Source organism: Mytilus trossulus, chromosome 14 (genome assembly GCF_036588685.1).
Source record: "Mytilus trossulus isolate FHL-02 chromosome 14, PNRI_Mtr1.1.1.hap1, whole genome shotgun sequence".
In the NCBI taxonomy this organism is placed as follows: domain Eukaryota; kingdom Metazoa; phylum Mollusca; class Bivalvia; order Mytilida; family Mytilidae; genus Mytilus; species Mytilus trossulus.
The window spans coordinates 1204321-1220343 of NC_086386.1; the positions used below are offsets into that span (position 1 = coordinate 1204321).

Sequence of the window (16023 nt, forward strand, 5' to 3'; positions counted from 1 at the left end):
GAATTTGATTTTTACCTGTAAAGTCAACATTTAAAATTTGATTAATAGTGGCCAAAACCAATTTTATAAACTTAAATTGTTTTTAGAACCCTTGAGAGTTCACTTGTAAATCAATTATTAGTAGAAAAATCAATTGTTATTCATTCAGTATAATCACAAAAATTTATGTATCAAAGAGATTATCATAATAACATTATATTCATTTAATCAATCCACAAGGTCACATGATAATCATGTGATATCTTATGAAACCTATTATATTTGTAGAATCTTGATAAAGCCTACAGAGATTTCCATTACAATTTAACTAATCCATCAGCTGGTCCAGATGAACAGTCAAGGTCACATGGTAGACATGTGATAGAAAAAGAAGGTAGCAATTTTATTCCCATAACAGATTATAATTAAATATAATGCTTCATTGGACTTAGGGTTATTAATTAATCTAATTAAAAGTATGGATATGAGCAAAGTTGAAGTCCATATAGACATTTTTAAATAAGAATAATCCACTTCAATGATTATCTAAATTTTACATTAGAATTTTGCATCATGACCAAAACCTCAGCATTTATTTTACCTACACATTATCAATCAGTAACTTTGCCTCTAAACTTGCCCTTTATTACCATATATCAGAAACCTATGGTTGTCAATGAAACAGAAAACCAACATAATAATAAAACTACATGAAAAAATTTAAGTCACGATAAAAAAAATATGTAGAATTGAATACATCTGTAATGTTATTTATGTTGATTTAGTTTGATTAGCAATCTCCAATGTTGTTTCAGTTGTATCTGAAAGTCAGAAGAGAGTGGCCTCCCCTAGTGCTAGTCCAATCCACAGACCAATGTCATCCACACCATACCAAGGTCGACAGTCCAGTCAGTTAAATGGTAAATTAAACCAATAATGTATAAGAATAATATTTATGTGAACTTTTAAAATTATTTGTCAAATTAACAGTTTTTGCCAAACTCATCAAAGACTATTTTACAAAACTTCACGAGAAAAAAAGAAAAATATGTTGACTATATTTTTCAAATACTTTATGAGAAATCCCAATAATTTGTTGACTATATTTACAGATAGTTTACGAGAACTAACAGAGCAGTCGACATCCAGGAAGGAACCACCACCCAGATTTGATATGTCCAATATGTCAGATGAATTAAATGACAGGTATAATAAATATCACATGGTTATTTTGTTAAATATATTCTCTTGTTTAATTTGCTTTTGACAATTTAGGGATCTAGCATCTTTTAAATTTGTATAGATTGATTATTTTAGAAATGTTTATTCAAATCAAACCATGGAAATCATTAAAACATTAATGGAAAATTCCTCACAGTTGAAGTATTAAAAAATACTAGAATCTAACTGTTTAGAATAAGAATAGAATTAATTGTATTGTAACAATCGGAAAGAAATGAAAACTGATATTCTGTAATTTACTTTTTCTATGGTTATACAATATTGATGAAAGTGGTGTGTAATATCAAAACACAGGATCAACAAAAACATTGATTTGAAATGTAATTAGATATCTTTTCATGAATATCTTTGAATTTAATTATGGAAAGAAGATTGCCTTCCACTGTTTTTTTCCCCTCTTCAAATTTACACCCCACTGTTTATATGAACAGGATCTGTTTAACATTAAACAGTCCAATGGTGACTAATATTGGTTTATTTTCAGGACTGGTGATGAAAGGGTTGAGAGACCAAGACCTATAACAGTAGCTGACTTAGAGGCCAGACCTGGGTCACCTAGTATTGTAGTAGTCCCTGGTTCAGAGTCTAGTGCAGCTACATCAGCCATGGAAATAGGTAAATTGCATACTTTTGTCAAGATATGTTCTATATCTAAAACATACTGGGGTGAGTCTTCTTTCTCTGCCTCTATGTTTTCCTTTGTTATCTCCTCTAAAATTTCAATATCAAGTTGCGAAAGATTATCCCTCTTCTTCTTCAATGTCTCACATAAGCTTTCCATTTCTATTTCATTGTGTTGTGTTGTGGTTTTCTTGATTTCTTTTTCAATGTTTGAAATTCGTCTAGTTGCAGCTCCTCAATTGGCCCAGTCTAACAGCCTTTTTTTGTCATTATATCCTGGTCACGGCACCAATGCGTCAGATGGGTAAACTCAATGTCTGGACAGGCAGTCAACAATGTCTGTTATTTTGAGTGTGTTACTCAACTCAATATAGTAACATATTACATAACAGTAGAACAACGTTAACAAAAGATTTGGTGACCTTACAATAGATAAATGAAAATGGCCTTAAAAGTACTGAGAATATATGATATATAAATTAGATTGAAGAATGTCAGTTTGTATTATTGCAATTCTCACCCAGTGGTTTTATTTGCATGATAAGAACATCACAATTATCTCTGTATTTGCAGTGTGTAAATTATTCAACATTAAAGTTGAATATGTCACTCATGATCAATCAGATAATCACTACATAATGACTCCTTTTGACGCCACCCCCTTTACTCAATAATGACTCCTTTTGACGCCACCCCCTTTACTCAATAATGACGCCTTTTGACACCACCCCCTTTACTCAATAATGACGCCTGAGATAAACTGCTTTGACTACAAAATGTCTGTATCAGACTTTATCAGACTTTATAAAATTTCTATCCAATATGAAAAGGATATTCATAGGAATACAAACTTAAATTTATTTGATGAAATATTTGTTTTTGGCAATACATTAATACATTGTAGCATAAAAGCATATTTTCAGCATTTTATTGAAAAATCCTATGCGAATCAAGCATGCAAAAAAAAATCCATTGAGGAAAGGGTTAATAAGCAGTCAAATCTTTATATTTCCAGGTTTACTGTAGATACATTTTAAATGTGTTTATCGATAATTGCCCTACGTGTAAGTCTAGGCTTGACATAAAAAAGAAATCTGATTCAGTTTGCCACATCAGTTTCAATTATGAAAAATAAACCTGACAATAATTATTGTTTTCAGACAGAAAAGATATATACAAAACCCCCACTGGTCCTTCAGGAGGGAAGCTTGCTCCAATATCACTGGATACTGCATGGAAAACTCCTACCTTGGAAGACGAATGGAAGTCAAAGGAAACCAGTAATCTTCCACCATTAGGAGGCAAGTTACCTCCCTTATCATCTGAGAAACCATCTTTAGATGATAACTGGAAATCAAAAGAAGGTTAGTGACGTCATTCAACAATTTTTATAGACTCAGAACAACAATAAGTTTGGCCTATTTTGTCATCAATGTCTTTGTTACAAGTATGAGTTTGACCTATTTTAGACATTTACCCAAAAAAATTGTATAATTATATTTGTCAGTGAAAATGAAAATAAAACAAACTTTTATATTCATGCATCAAAGACAAAAAATGTAAATTGTAAGTCTTCTGATCCTTACAAAACCAACTTAAACATTTCCAACATAGAGGCAAATATTGTTAACGATGAATTGGTTTGCAGCGTTTACCAAGATATTGATTCTTAACTTGGTGATTCTCTAATTGTAGTTTCTGAAAATATTTATTTACTATATGAATTTTAACAGATGAAATAAAAGAAGAAGAAGAAAGACAGAGGAGAGAAGAGGAAGATGAAAGAAGATGGCAGGAAGAAAAAAGGACAAGAGAAGAAGAAAGAAAGAAACGTGAACATGAAGCTTGGGAGCGTGAGCAGCAAGAATTAAACAAGTTACAGGTTAGATTTTAGGCATGATGGAAAACAGTGCAAGTAAAATTGTTTATTGAGACGGGGGTATTATAATGTTACATTTAATACAGAGGTCTAGGAGAGGGACCTAAGATAACTTTACATATTATAGATGCCTAATAAAAGGACCAGTATTAAGTACACATGTTACCCATTTATTTAGGGGCCTAGGAAAGGGAACAATGATAACTTTTTATATATAGACCTAGGAGGAAGATTGTGTTAAGATCATGTGTTGCATGTTTATAGAGTGGTCAGGATACATTAAACTACACAAATATCTTCCATCTTAAGTTACCAAGCGACTAATCATACCATCTCCTTTTGAGGAACATTTTTTTTTTCTTTTTTTTTTTATCTTTGAATAGAACTGATTTTAACTTTTTCCATCAGGGCAAAGATTTTGATGACTTGGACGGTGGTGCTCCTGATATAGAGGAGGAGAAAAAGCTAGAGTCAGAAGACACCATTGACCCAGTGATGAAACAGTACATGGAAATGGTCCAGCAGCAGAAAGACAAAGAAAAAGAGGTAATAACCAGCTGACTATTAATCTGTGTAGCAGAACACAACATATAAATGAATTAGTCAAATATTTTGCATTGTAACCTCCATACTTAGGAAAAGTTGACTTGTTGCATTTTAACAGTGATGCTATTTTTGCCAGTAGGATACATTTTCGGATTAAATTATTCCCTGGAACTTTTATTGGAAATTATTTTATTTTCAACATGTTGAATGGGTCAGATTATCAAAAAACTTTTGTAAATTGTTTTATGTCTTTGGTCAAGTTGTTGTCTGTTTGGCACATTTCCATTCTCAATCTGATTGAGTCCCTATCCAATATACCCTCATTTTCCGGTGGCAGTCCAAATTTCTCCGACCATTATCCCAGATGGCCACTATTGTATCAACCTACCTATTGTATTTATTGTGAACTTGTTCTCGTCCTGAATATGCATGAAATATTTGCCACTGGACGTTAAGCAACCAACAATCAATCAATCAATCAATCTGATTGAGTCTTTTATGGATATTGGATCTAATTGATCCTAGAACCTGTAGCTATCTGCCATACTATTTAAAAAAAAATATTATTGAATGCTACACAAGTATTTCTATTTTATCAATGTATTATTTTTTATCCAAACAGAAGACAAAAGTAAGTAAACAAGTTGTGTTGTCATGGAAACATAAAGCATTGTGAATGTATCATGTGATTGGAACTTGGTATAGTTTGTATGTCAAAGCATGTACATTATGATATAGCTCATGTCACCAGTCATTGCATATGTATCATTTGATTTGAGATTGGTATAGTTTGTATGTCAAACCATGTACATTATGATATAGCTCATGTCACCAGTCATTGTGTATGTATCATTTGATTTAAGCTTGGTATAGTTTGTATGTCAAAGCATGTACATTATGGTATAGCTCATGTCAACCGTCATTGTGTGTGTCAATATTAAGCATGATTAGTGTCAGTTAAGCAGTGTTCTGGCTTGATAGTAGAGTATCCATAGTTATTTAATAAGAGCTAGAAATTCATATTTTTCATTTTGCAACTTTTTCAAGCTCCATTCACTAATGTAAGAAAGCTCTATAAGAAAATATAATCATTGCTTTGGTACCTTAGAAAATGGAATATCTAAATTCATTATATACAGTAATAAGAAGATGTGGTATAATTAACAACAAGACAATTATCTAACAGAGGCATAAGATTTAAAATATCAGCAACAGTATAATGTGTGTGAATTTTGACTTAAAGTAGTGTGTGTAAATCAGGAATCCTTATAGCCTGGTGTTGATCATCTCAAAGAGATTGATTTTCACTCTTGAGTCTGTACGTAATATAGCAATAATAAATCTGCATTTGATTAAATTATTGTCTCAGCTATTTAATATCTTTACTTAAAATCAGACTTAATTTGCCTGGTACAATTATATTTTTAGTAGTAAAACTAACAGTAAATAGCATTCCTTTTGTTTAGTAAGACTATCAATATTATGTACATACCAGGTTTTCAGAATAATTAAAATCCCTAGATATTTCACACACTTTATACATAGGCAGATAATTACATCATTTCTATTTTTAGGTTGTTAAGAAGTCAGTAGATGTATGGTCCAAAGGTCACAGACTAAGTCAGGTCAGTTATATTGATATCATACTTACTTATAACTATTCACACTTTGAACCTTTGAGTTGTACTAAGCAAATAAATATTTCTTGTCATAATTTAATATAAAACATTGTAAAACATTCTTTTTTGACTATCTAGAATACATTTTGTAAAAATAAATCACATCATAAAAACTCTGGACCATCAAGCTAAAAAAATGTACAAATTTTTGTGGAGCATAGTCATAACTTATATTTATGATTTATATTTATGTATGTATGTTCTATATCTTCCTCCCTTAGTTGGAGCCAGTGATTTTGCTAGCGCTTGTCACTTTCGTATTTTACGAAAAGGTTTTCGAAATGACGAAAATATTTCATATCAATTTCGTCACTTAAATTTTGAAAGTGTAAAAATATTCACACATCAAATTACTTGAATTCTACCTGTCTTTATGTTTCTGACAAGTTTATGACCCTCAGGTAATTAACGTTTACCAAAGGTGTTAAAAGTTGTGATGACAAGTAATCCGCCTATCGCCAATCAGATGGGTCACTAATCCCTTAATTATTATTATAAAAACCCATAAATGACCATCATAATAATCTATTAAAGTTAAATCAGTCAGTCAGCATTTCATTTTAATCATTTCTCACAAATCTGTCGTATTTTCGTCATTTGAATTGATAATCTTCCCGGACATTTCGACTTTATTTTAATTTCAATATTTCCCTTACGATCATAATTTGCAGTTTGCTTGTCGTAGTTTCGTCATTTTAACGTATTTTCGTCATACTTTATATAAATATTCATCAAAAACTTTCGACAACTGCGATTAAAAAGAATAAACTTTATTCAAAACGTATATTTTCACTTGCAAACAGGTGCTTCCTGTTCTACGTATTGTGCATGCGTAAAAGTTCGTAGATGAATCCGGTTTTATTCTGAAATTATTAATCAATTGTCACTTCCCGTTTTCATTTCATTTCGTTTAAAAATCGAAAGTAAACGTGATCTACAGTCATTAGAATCGTATAGATACAGATCCTTCTATCCAATATGAAAGAAATTGATTCCATATAGATATTTAAACGTATTTTCAAGGATATAAATGATTGTGAAGTGAAAAAGTCGTTATAAGTTCATTTGTGCAGTGGTTAAAAAAATAGAGGCACCCAACTTTTGTTGATCAGGGATGTGCCCTGAAAATAACTGAAGTGAAGTTGTGAACCATGTTACCAGATCCCTGTTCTTATCTTCATATCTAAGCATCACATCAGTCAATTCATTCCATATTGCCAATAACTGCCTACATTAGCAATCCTAAAGTCTTCAAAGATCCTAGACTAGTCCTTGAAGGACTTGGACATATATGTATAGCTAGTTTGATAAACATCCTAGACCCCTTGCTATTATAAAAAATAAGCCTGATTTTTATCACGCGCAAAAGTGACTAAAGCCCTCAAAATCCTAGCTAAAACCCTGGTTGGAGCACCATGATAGTTCATTTTGTAACAGAGGACATTTAACACACTGTATCAGAACAGATTTAATGTGATCATCTGCCTGCTTAGTTCCCAAAGCCTAGTAGTGAAGAGTCTTACTACCAGAAAGTTAAATTGCCCCGAAAACAATTAGTACAATGCATACCAAATTTATTTGTATTGTTTACCCATCAACTAAGAATAATGTATTTTTGTTAGAATGTACAGAAAAAATATTTGTAATAACTTTTGTAGGACTCACCCACCCAATAAATACAAAATATTTCTGAAACTAAGTAATATATCATTTTTGTCGAGCCTTATAATTGGACTTGGTTTTCCTTCCAGTTAATATTATATACAGTCTGCAGTTAAAGTTTGTAAGACATTTATTAGAGTCATAAACTATCCTGGATTTTTATGAAACTTGGACAGAAGCTTCTTACAATCAAAAGATATATCAAGAGGAATATTTTTATTGATTTTTTTCCTCATTTTTGTTGAGTCTGTGATTAACAGCAAAAGTAGGCGAGACACTGGGTTCCGAGCTTACAAAAGCATTTTATTTGTATTTTTTTTTGTAGGATACAGTCACCCAATCAGAACAAGACATATCTGTCGCTGAGGATATTAATAGGTAAATATTAAAATTAGTTAATGGAAGGTCATTTATAAATAATCAAATATGAAAAATGGCTCATGGGCCAATCTTAAATTTTTAATCTTTCACTGAAAGTACTACAAGACGAGATCTTATGTGTGTATTGTGAGACCAACTACAGAGATCTATTATATTGTGTTTAGAAATCTACTGAAACAGATTTTATTGCTGACCACTTTGTCAATCTGAACCAATTTTAGCAGATGAACAGTACTGAAAGTTATTTATGTAATATCCAGCTCAAATAAAAGACATGATCAACAAAAACAGTTATAATTGTCTGTTTCCTTGATTTTTTAAATTGTTTAAGTTCAAATCTTTTCAAAAATTATAGAAATACATATAAAAGGTTTCTGATGAGAGTGAAAAACATCAACTAATGTGGAACAAATAAAATATATCTTTAAAGTCTAATGTGAACACAGCGAAAGAACCAGTTTTGTGAACGATCTAGCTACAGATTCTCTTTTTATCTGTTTTTTTGGTGACCAATAAGGCTATTTACACCTTATTCTTTTCATTGAATACTATAAGATTTGATTTAGAACAGGAAAATTGAAATGATTTGAGAAATATAATTGGAAACAGTTAAAAGTGCCTATGATTTAGACATCCCATGTTAAAGTAAATACCAATGAGACTGACTCCTGCCACCAAAAATGTGGTACATGTACTCCTGAGTCGATTTAATGTTATAAGACCTGTGTTGCATGGGACTGTTAATCTTGTTGTTTATGTAGAATGATACACAGTATAAAAGAGACAGGATATGCTGTGTGGTACATGTACTTCTGAGTCGATTTAAATGTTATAAGACCTGTGTAACATCAGACTGTTAATGTTGTTGTTTATATCTGTATAGCATGATACACAGTATAAAAGAGACAGGGTATGCTATGTGGTACCACAGGTTGGTGACACGTGTGACACAATCACCAATAAAATCACAAATGTCATGTTTAAATTATAAATCACATAAACAATCATTTGTCTTTGTTAGGAATATTCATTACACCATGCAGACAACACTTTTAATGAGAGAAATATTCATAACAATATGCATTTAATATCATAAATAAAATGAGTGCTTTGGTTTCCAAGTTGTCTAAGAAGTTCAGGAATTGATTAAAAACAATGCAATCAACATCATTATAAATATTGTCATTGTGCTCTTTCATTTCATATATTTTGGTCAAATTAAAAAAAATCCTAAGAAAATTGGAATTGTTATTGATAGTTCTGCTGTCTGCTGAGAGTACATCTGATAAAATAATTTCTGTTTATTTAGATATGACCACAATGAAAATGATTGTAGTAAACATTCAATTGTGTTAATAATGTCAGGACAATTTAACTCACAGATTTTGTTAACATCATTATAAGATCTTCATTGTGTATCATTAGTAATAAAACTTGTTAAAGTATAAAGAACATTGTAATATAAATCATTTACATCAAACGAATACTCACTCAATAGTATGTCTTATTAGATGGAATCTAGACAGATGACTATTGAAATAAATTGTGAACTGCAATAGTCCATTTGCCAATTTCTGATTTGATTCTGTTATTACACACTTTGTAAATAAATTAATTCCCTTTGTGAATCGTACACTGGTTCCAAAACATAGCAAATTTAAAGTGGTGTATCGGTGGTTCAACTAATTTTTCACAAAAAACAAATTCTGATGACAAAATTATTTGGCTTAACAACAAATTAATGCTTTTAAAAAATTTGAAAACCTTATAGATTACTCACATTTAGAAAACAGACACATTTAAAGGGAAATCACACTATTTAAACTACTAATAATAATTCATTTAAATTTAACATGTAGACAGCTCATACTTATTACAATATTTTAGGCGAAAAAAAAATTGGGGTCACCGATGTTGTTTTCGAGATATGACGTCATCAAAAAGTGAAGAATTGCGTTATACCGTAAAATAGAAAATAGCGCTCAAAAATGCTAAAAGAAGGCAAAATTATTGAAAAACGATGTTTAACTGGTTTAACTATAACAGTCAATTGTAACTTTTATCTTAAACACATTTATTTTTCTCAGTTTCCTTATTTTTTAAGGTCCTTTTACATTTCCCGCCATTTTTAATTGCCATTTATTCTAGATTTTTCTTGAAATAAAAAAAATCTACTAATGTTTTTTCCTTCAAACTTCTGCATTAGTTGCAGCTTCAGGGGAGATTTTAAAAGCATAAATAAAAAAGGGGGGTCACCGATGTTTAAAATCCGCTACAATGGAAATAATCTTATTATCGATTTTTGGCGGGAATTATAACTTTTTCTCTTAACGTTTCAGAACGACGTTGCTGGCATAGCAGCATTTCTTGCAATGCTTTGAACTATTGGGTTAAACCTTTTTACTAAAAAATTGTAATATTATTTTTTTTATATAGTAATATTTTTTTTAGGTATTTTGATTATGTTATAGATAATGCATATTTTAAGGTTTTTCTTGTCGTAGAACACACCGAGGGGTGTCAGGATTGATCAAATGAAAGACCGACCGGAGGGAGGTCTTTCTTTGAACAATCCTGACACCCCGAGGTGTGTTCTACGACAAGAAAAACCTTAAAATATGCATTATCTGACTTATATACCGTCAAAACATAATAATTTTATAAAGATTTGTAAAATTTAGTATCCTTTTTTACCGGCAACACTAGAGTGGGATATTCCTTTCTAATGCGTTCAGGTTTTAATACGCCCTGCGGCTCATTTAAAATGTGAAATAAAACTCACTAAATAATTTAGATATAAACCTTTTAAAAATTGTTATCCCTACACAATAAAAATATTACTGTAACTGCATGAAGTAAGACACAAATGTATTGTTACCATCCGATAACGGTGTATGACAAATACAAGACACATTGTAAGTTATTTATTGTATCACTTAGCTTATGGAAAAGGGGGAGGGGGTATTTTTTTTTCTCTTTTTGTTATGTTATTTCTATCGCGGAAAAGTTGTTATTTATTTTACCATTTTATTTGAATCGAATGAAAAATTCAGAAAGATTGTCTTTCGAAAAGCAATACGTTTTATGAAAAGATAATCAGGATAAAATTATATACCCTCCCCACCGACCCTTTCGTGAGTTACGTTAATGTTATTCAATTATTCAATCGAATATAAGATTATTTTATTAGTTAGTCATTTGATAGAGTAAAAGATATACATAAATTTTAAAAAGTTACGAACTGACAAGAAGACGTATATAAATACATGTAGGTGACAGTATGAATTCCTATTCAGTGTGTATCGTTCTGAATATGCATGAAATATTTGCCACTGGACGTTAAGCAATTAAACTATTCAGTTTGACTCAATAAGATTTTCAAAATCTTACACACGAATATGTTAAATCTGGATTTATTTTATGAAAGTCTACATTAAAATTCATCTGACCTATATGATAATGTTTCTTTATTATAGCGATTAATCAACAAAACTTCACGTTATTTGTTTCTAAAATTAAATTGCGGGTCTACAATAACGGTTTCTTTTACATCTATCATCGGTTGAACTTTAGAAAATAAGTTTCCAAATCGGCAACAAAAAACTATCAGACGAATAAAATTTTGAAGTAATCATAGATTGCATGTTTATCAAGGAAAATAATGACCTTACACAGGTCATTATTTTATGCTTTAGAGCATATACCATTGAAACATGGTATCGTCCGGGTTGATTCTGAAAAAGAATGACCTGACGTTCTGAAAGAAAATAACTCCATATAGGTATATAATAATCATTAAACATACAGTAACAGTTTATTAAAAAGTAATTGTCAAAGTTGGAGTCATATTAATTTTTTATTGCATTTGTTGTATAGGAAAAACTAATGTGTGCCTCATGCCGTATTAAAAAAATAATTTACGACTTGCAGATTTAGAATCTTCTACTTCGGAAGATTGAGGGTATCTGGGCTGAAAAGTAACACGTTCCATTTAGACTATAAACAGAATAAATCCACTAACTTGTCTATTGCACCGGGAATATAAAACCCGAAATGCCGTGTTTAAAAAGCCACAAACTCAGCACTTTAAAAAAAAAAGCCCTCAATGACACCGTTTTCGGTAGAAATTTAAAATTGGCTAACATTTCTGTTATTACACAACGCTCCATAATCGAACCAATTTAAGTTCGAGTTCCAGTAAAATTTTGAGTTCAAAGTTCAAGTTTGATTTCGAATATTTTTTCCAGTAAGATTTCTAGTTTAAGCTCGAGTTACACTTAGAAACTTCTGAGTTATACTGTTGGATAGAATAAAAATTCTGGTAATTTTGAGATCCGATGAAATTAAGATTAAGAATGTGGTTTCTATTTTCTGTTGGTGCACCTCTTTATGTTTGAAAGTATATTATTTTATCACATTTATCTTTCATTGTGGTAAATGCACCTATTTTTGCCAATACTGATTAATGAGGGGGGATTAGGACCTTTTTCGGGACGTCGGGATCAAGTGTTTTTAAGCTCGGAATTTCCGGATTGAGCCTTTCGGGATCCGGGATTTCTTTTTTCGATGTTCGGGATGTCAGGATTTTTTTAAAAATCTGGACCTCGGGATATCATGTTTTTAAGTCCGGGATTTCGGGATCAGGACCCCTCTAACCCCCGCCCCCCTCATTAATGATAGTTATTTAAAGAACTATAGAATAAAGAGTTTTAAAATCATCTACCTTTGTATAAAAAAGCTGGATGTCCTTTTCAATCACGGAAGGGATCCGACAATCTCCCCTTAATCCTGTCGACAGTGATCAAATTGAGTGACCTAAACTCGAACCTATATCTGAACTTTTATTTCTATTTTTTTTAATTTTTTTTACCATTTTTTTCTTGATTTTTGCAAAACTTTCAGTGGCAAATATTAGATGAACATCATCACAAACATTTGTCTATATGAGTGGAATATTCTTTCACCAGACGGACAATTAATTTGTTTGTTACAGTTTAGTAGTACTCTGTGAGACATGTATATATCTCTACAAAATACATGTGTGTGTGTGTGTTAAATATTTCTCTTGTTGGAGAATGGTAAAGCCAAATGTATAGTACGTGTTGAATTATTATATATATATATATTCCCGGTTTCGGGACGTATTATGGTATACATCTGTCCGTCCGTTCCGTCGTCAAAATGTCGGACATTAACTCAAAAACGCTTTAACCAATTGGCATAAATCTGGCGAATTGTTTATATTTATTGAAGTGAGCTCCCTTTCTTTCTTTTTTTATGAGTTTTTATTTCACGTTTCTGAGTTATAGGGTTTTATTCATTAAAAAAGGGGGATTTTCCAGTTTTCGGACAACTGTAACTCAATAACGCTTTCATCAATTCTCATACAACTTTGATTAATTGTTTATCTGTTGATGTAAATACCCTTTTGATTTTCATAAATTTCTAATATGACATTCAGAAGTAATGAATCTCTCTGAAATTGTACCACAAAATTCAATATCACAAATGACAGGCTGAAATTGATCGAAGGGGTACATGTAATTGCTCAAAACGTTCAGGAATTAATAGGGGCCACAAACAAGCATTTTACTAATTTTACTATTTTACAATAACTTTTGTTTAAGTGTATGGATCTATCTAAAATTGTAATACAAGGTTCAATACCACACAGGGACGGCTGGGATTGAGTTTGGTGGTAATTACTCCTAGAGGGGAGGGGTGGCGCTTCATTTTTTGGGGCAAATTTTTCGAAATATCTCAAGAAGAAATCTCCAATTGCACAGTATTGCACAATAGATTTTAAATATCTTTGACCACATTTATTTTGTGTCAGAAACCTATATTATGTCATTTTTATTTTTTATCACAATCCAAATTTAGACCGTATCAAGCTTGAATATTGTATCCAAACTTGCCCTAACTGATCCTAACTGTTCAGGGTTCAGAGGCGTTAGATATTAAAGGAACATTTGGGAAAGATGGACGACACTTATATCATTTCTGTCGTCACATTTGAAATAAATAACGGTATCAAATAGGACTTCACACATTTACGTCCAGTGGCAAGTTAAATGCATATTCAGAACTAGAACATATGAATTTTGACTCTGCTTTGTAAAAACCCGACAGGCTGAGCCGGATAAATTCTTATATGAAATGAGATGTTTGATGAATTATTTATACATGTAGTATGGAAGACTATATTTATGACGTTGCATGCATCAATATTTTAAACATGTAGTATAACGTAATCAGAGATCAATATTTTAATTAGATTGGAGAAAACTGTAAGTTGAAACTCATTGTTCTTATTTACAACCCTCTTTTGAGCAGAAAACTAGATTCCGATAGCTAAACGCTAACATGCTGGTTCTTTTGGTCTATTTGTACCCCCCTCCCCGCCGAAAATATACGCTGAACCCTACATGTACATACCGCATTGCGGCGATACGCTGCCAAAGTTGTGCCATTTCATTACCTATTTTTTTGCCATACCATTTCGGGTAGCATTTTCATTTTTGCACTTAAGTTCAAGATGAGTCAATAGAATTTTTTGAAATTTAGAATTCAATTAGATATTGAACATAAACATCAGAAAATAATAAAAAAAAAATTATGTCACTGACTTCGTTTATATCGATAAAATGGTTGGAGGGGGTACTAACTAATGACTAAGTTACATTGAATATGCTATGAAATTCCAACGTTCTTAGTGTTGATTACGCATGATGATTATGTGTTTTGTATTGGTAGATCCTTTTTATCATAATGGTCTGGATAGTGGGTCATTAATTTATTAATGTTTATTTTGTGTTTCCAATATTTTTTATTCTTTATATTTTAGCAACTCATCATTCAATCTTTTTTTTTGCCTTTTATTCTGCAGTATTTGCCAATTATTTTTTATTCCACAGGTAAACCCCAATACAATCTAAAAACTCGCTAGTACAACATACCAGTTTTAAAAAATATGATATGTCCATTATCATTTCTCCTGCTTTAGTGGAACGTCCCTTCGAGCGCTCGCTTTTTCATAAATTAGCAACCTTTACGACGGAATCGAAAACGGCGACGTCATAATACAGTTACGACACTATGGCGGCGCCGAGAGCGATGCGTATAAACAATAGTGTGATTTCCCTTTAAACTTGCTCTTTCTGCTAGCTCCCCATTGTATAAGAAAATGAATGTCCTTCATAAGGGAGACAACTAAAGAGGGATCTCTAATAACAGGGTCAATTGAAGGGAATTGGCAAATAGCCTATTCCTAATATAAGACCAAGTCTGCTATGAAGATTAGATTTGTAGGAATTGCCATCCAATTGCTGGTTGACCTCTTATTTGACTGTTTTCTTATATTCTTTATTCGCCTTATCTTTTATTACTGACTACAGATTTGAAATGCTAGGAAAACTAAAGGACAAGATTAACTCTTATCACTTGTTCTCTTCAAATTATTTAGATTTTTTTAGAAATAATTCTTTAATTAATAATGTAACTGTGCTATTTAGAGCTAGGTAGTTAAATGTGATATATTTATCTTCTTCAGTAACAACTCAGAAGGCGGAGGATTCTCAGACTGGTGAGATCATATACACAATGGATTGGTTACTACGGTTACTTAGTAAGGTGCCTGCAACATAAAAGATTTTATGACAAAGAGAGGGAGAGAGAAATTGTAGTGGACAAATAACTGTGATAAATTATTGTAGTGTCAAGTCAGTTTATTTTTAACATTTTATTTATATCATGAATAAATTAAATTATATGAAAACATGTTTTTATTTTATTTTTGGAGAATAACTGTTTATTTATTTTTGTTGATTGAGGAAAACATTGGTAGATTATATTTGATTAAGTGGTTTTATCAAAGTCTGAATACACCTCATTGCTAATTGGAAATCTGTCCCACTTGAACCTTTGATGCAAACAAAACTCACTTTTCCATTGTGGCGTCAGATATTTTCTATCATGATCTCAAAATTTTACGGGAGCTTTTGTGATGTCCAGTAATGGCGGACTAATAGTGAT

The 16023-nt window shown here is 31.4% G+C and overlaps 1 protein-coding gene across 1 annotated transcript in view; it reads left to right on the forward strand.

Moving 5' to 3' along the window:
- LOC134697210 (centriole and centriolar satellite protein OFD1-like) overlaps positions 1-15764 on the forward strand; it is a 62248-nt gene extending 46484 nt beyond the window's left edge. Inside the window, exons 20-29 of the mRNA XM_063559333.1 lie at positions 268-373; positions 795-899; positions 1092-1185; positions 1706-1836; positions 3003-3206; positions 3576-3724; positions 4130-4267; positions 5842-5892; positions 7934-7986; positions 15542-15764. Coding sequence (XP_063415403.1) covers positions 268-373; positions 795-899; positions 1092-1185; positions 1706-1836; positions 3003-3206; positions 3576-3724; positions 4130-4267; positions 5842-5892; positions 7934-7986; positions 15542-15578 — 1068 coding nt within the window. The 3' untranslated portion in view covers positions 15579-15764. The remainder of the gene's footprint in view (positions 1-267; positions 374-794; positions 900-1091; positions 1186-1705; positions 1837-3002; positions 3207-3575; positions 3725-4129; positions 4268-5841; positions 5893-7933; positions 7987-15541) is intronic.
- Positions 15765-16023: the final 259 nt, after the last annotated feature.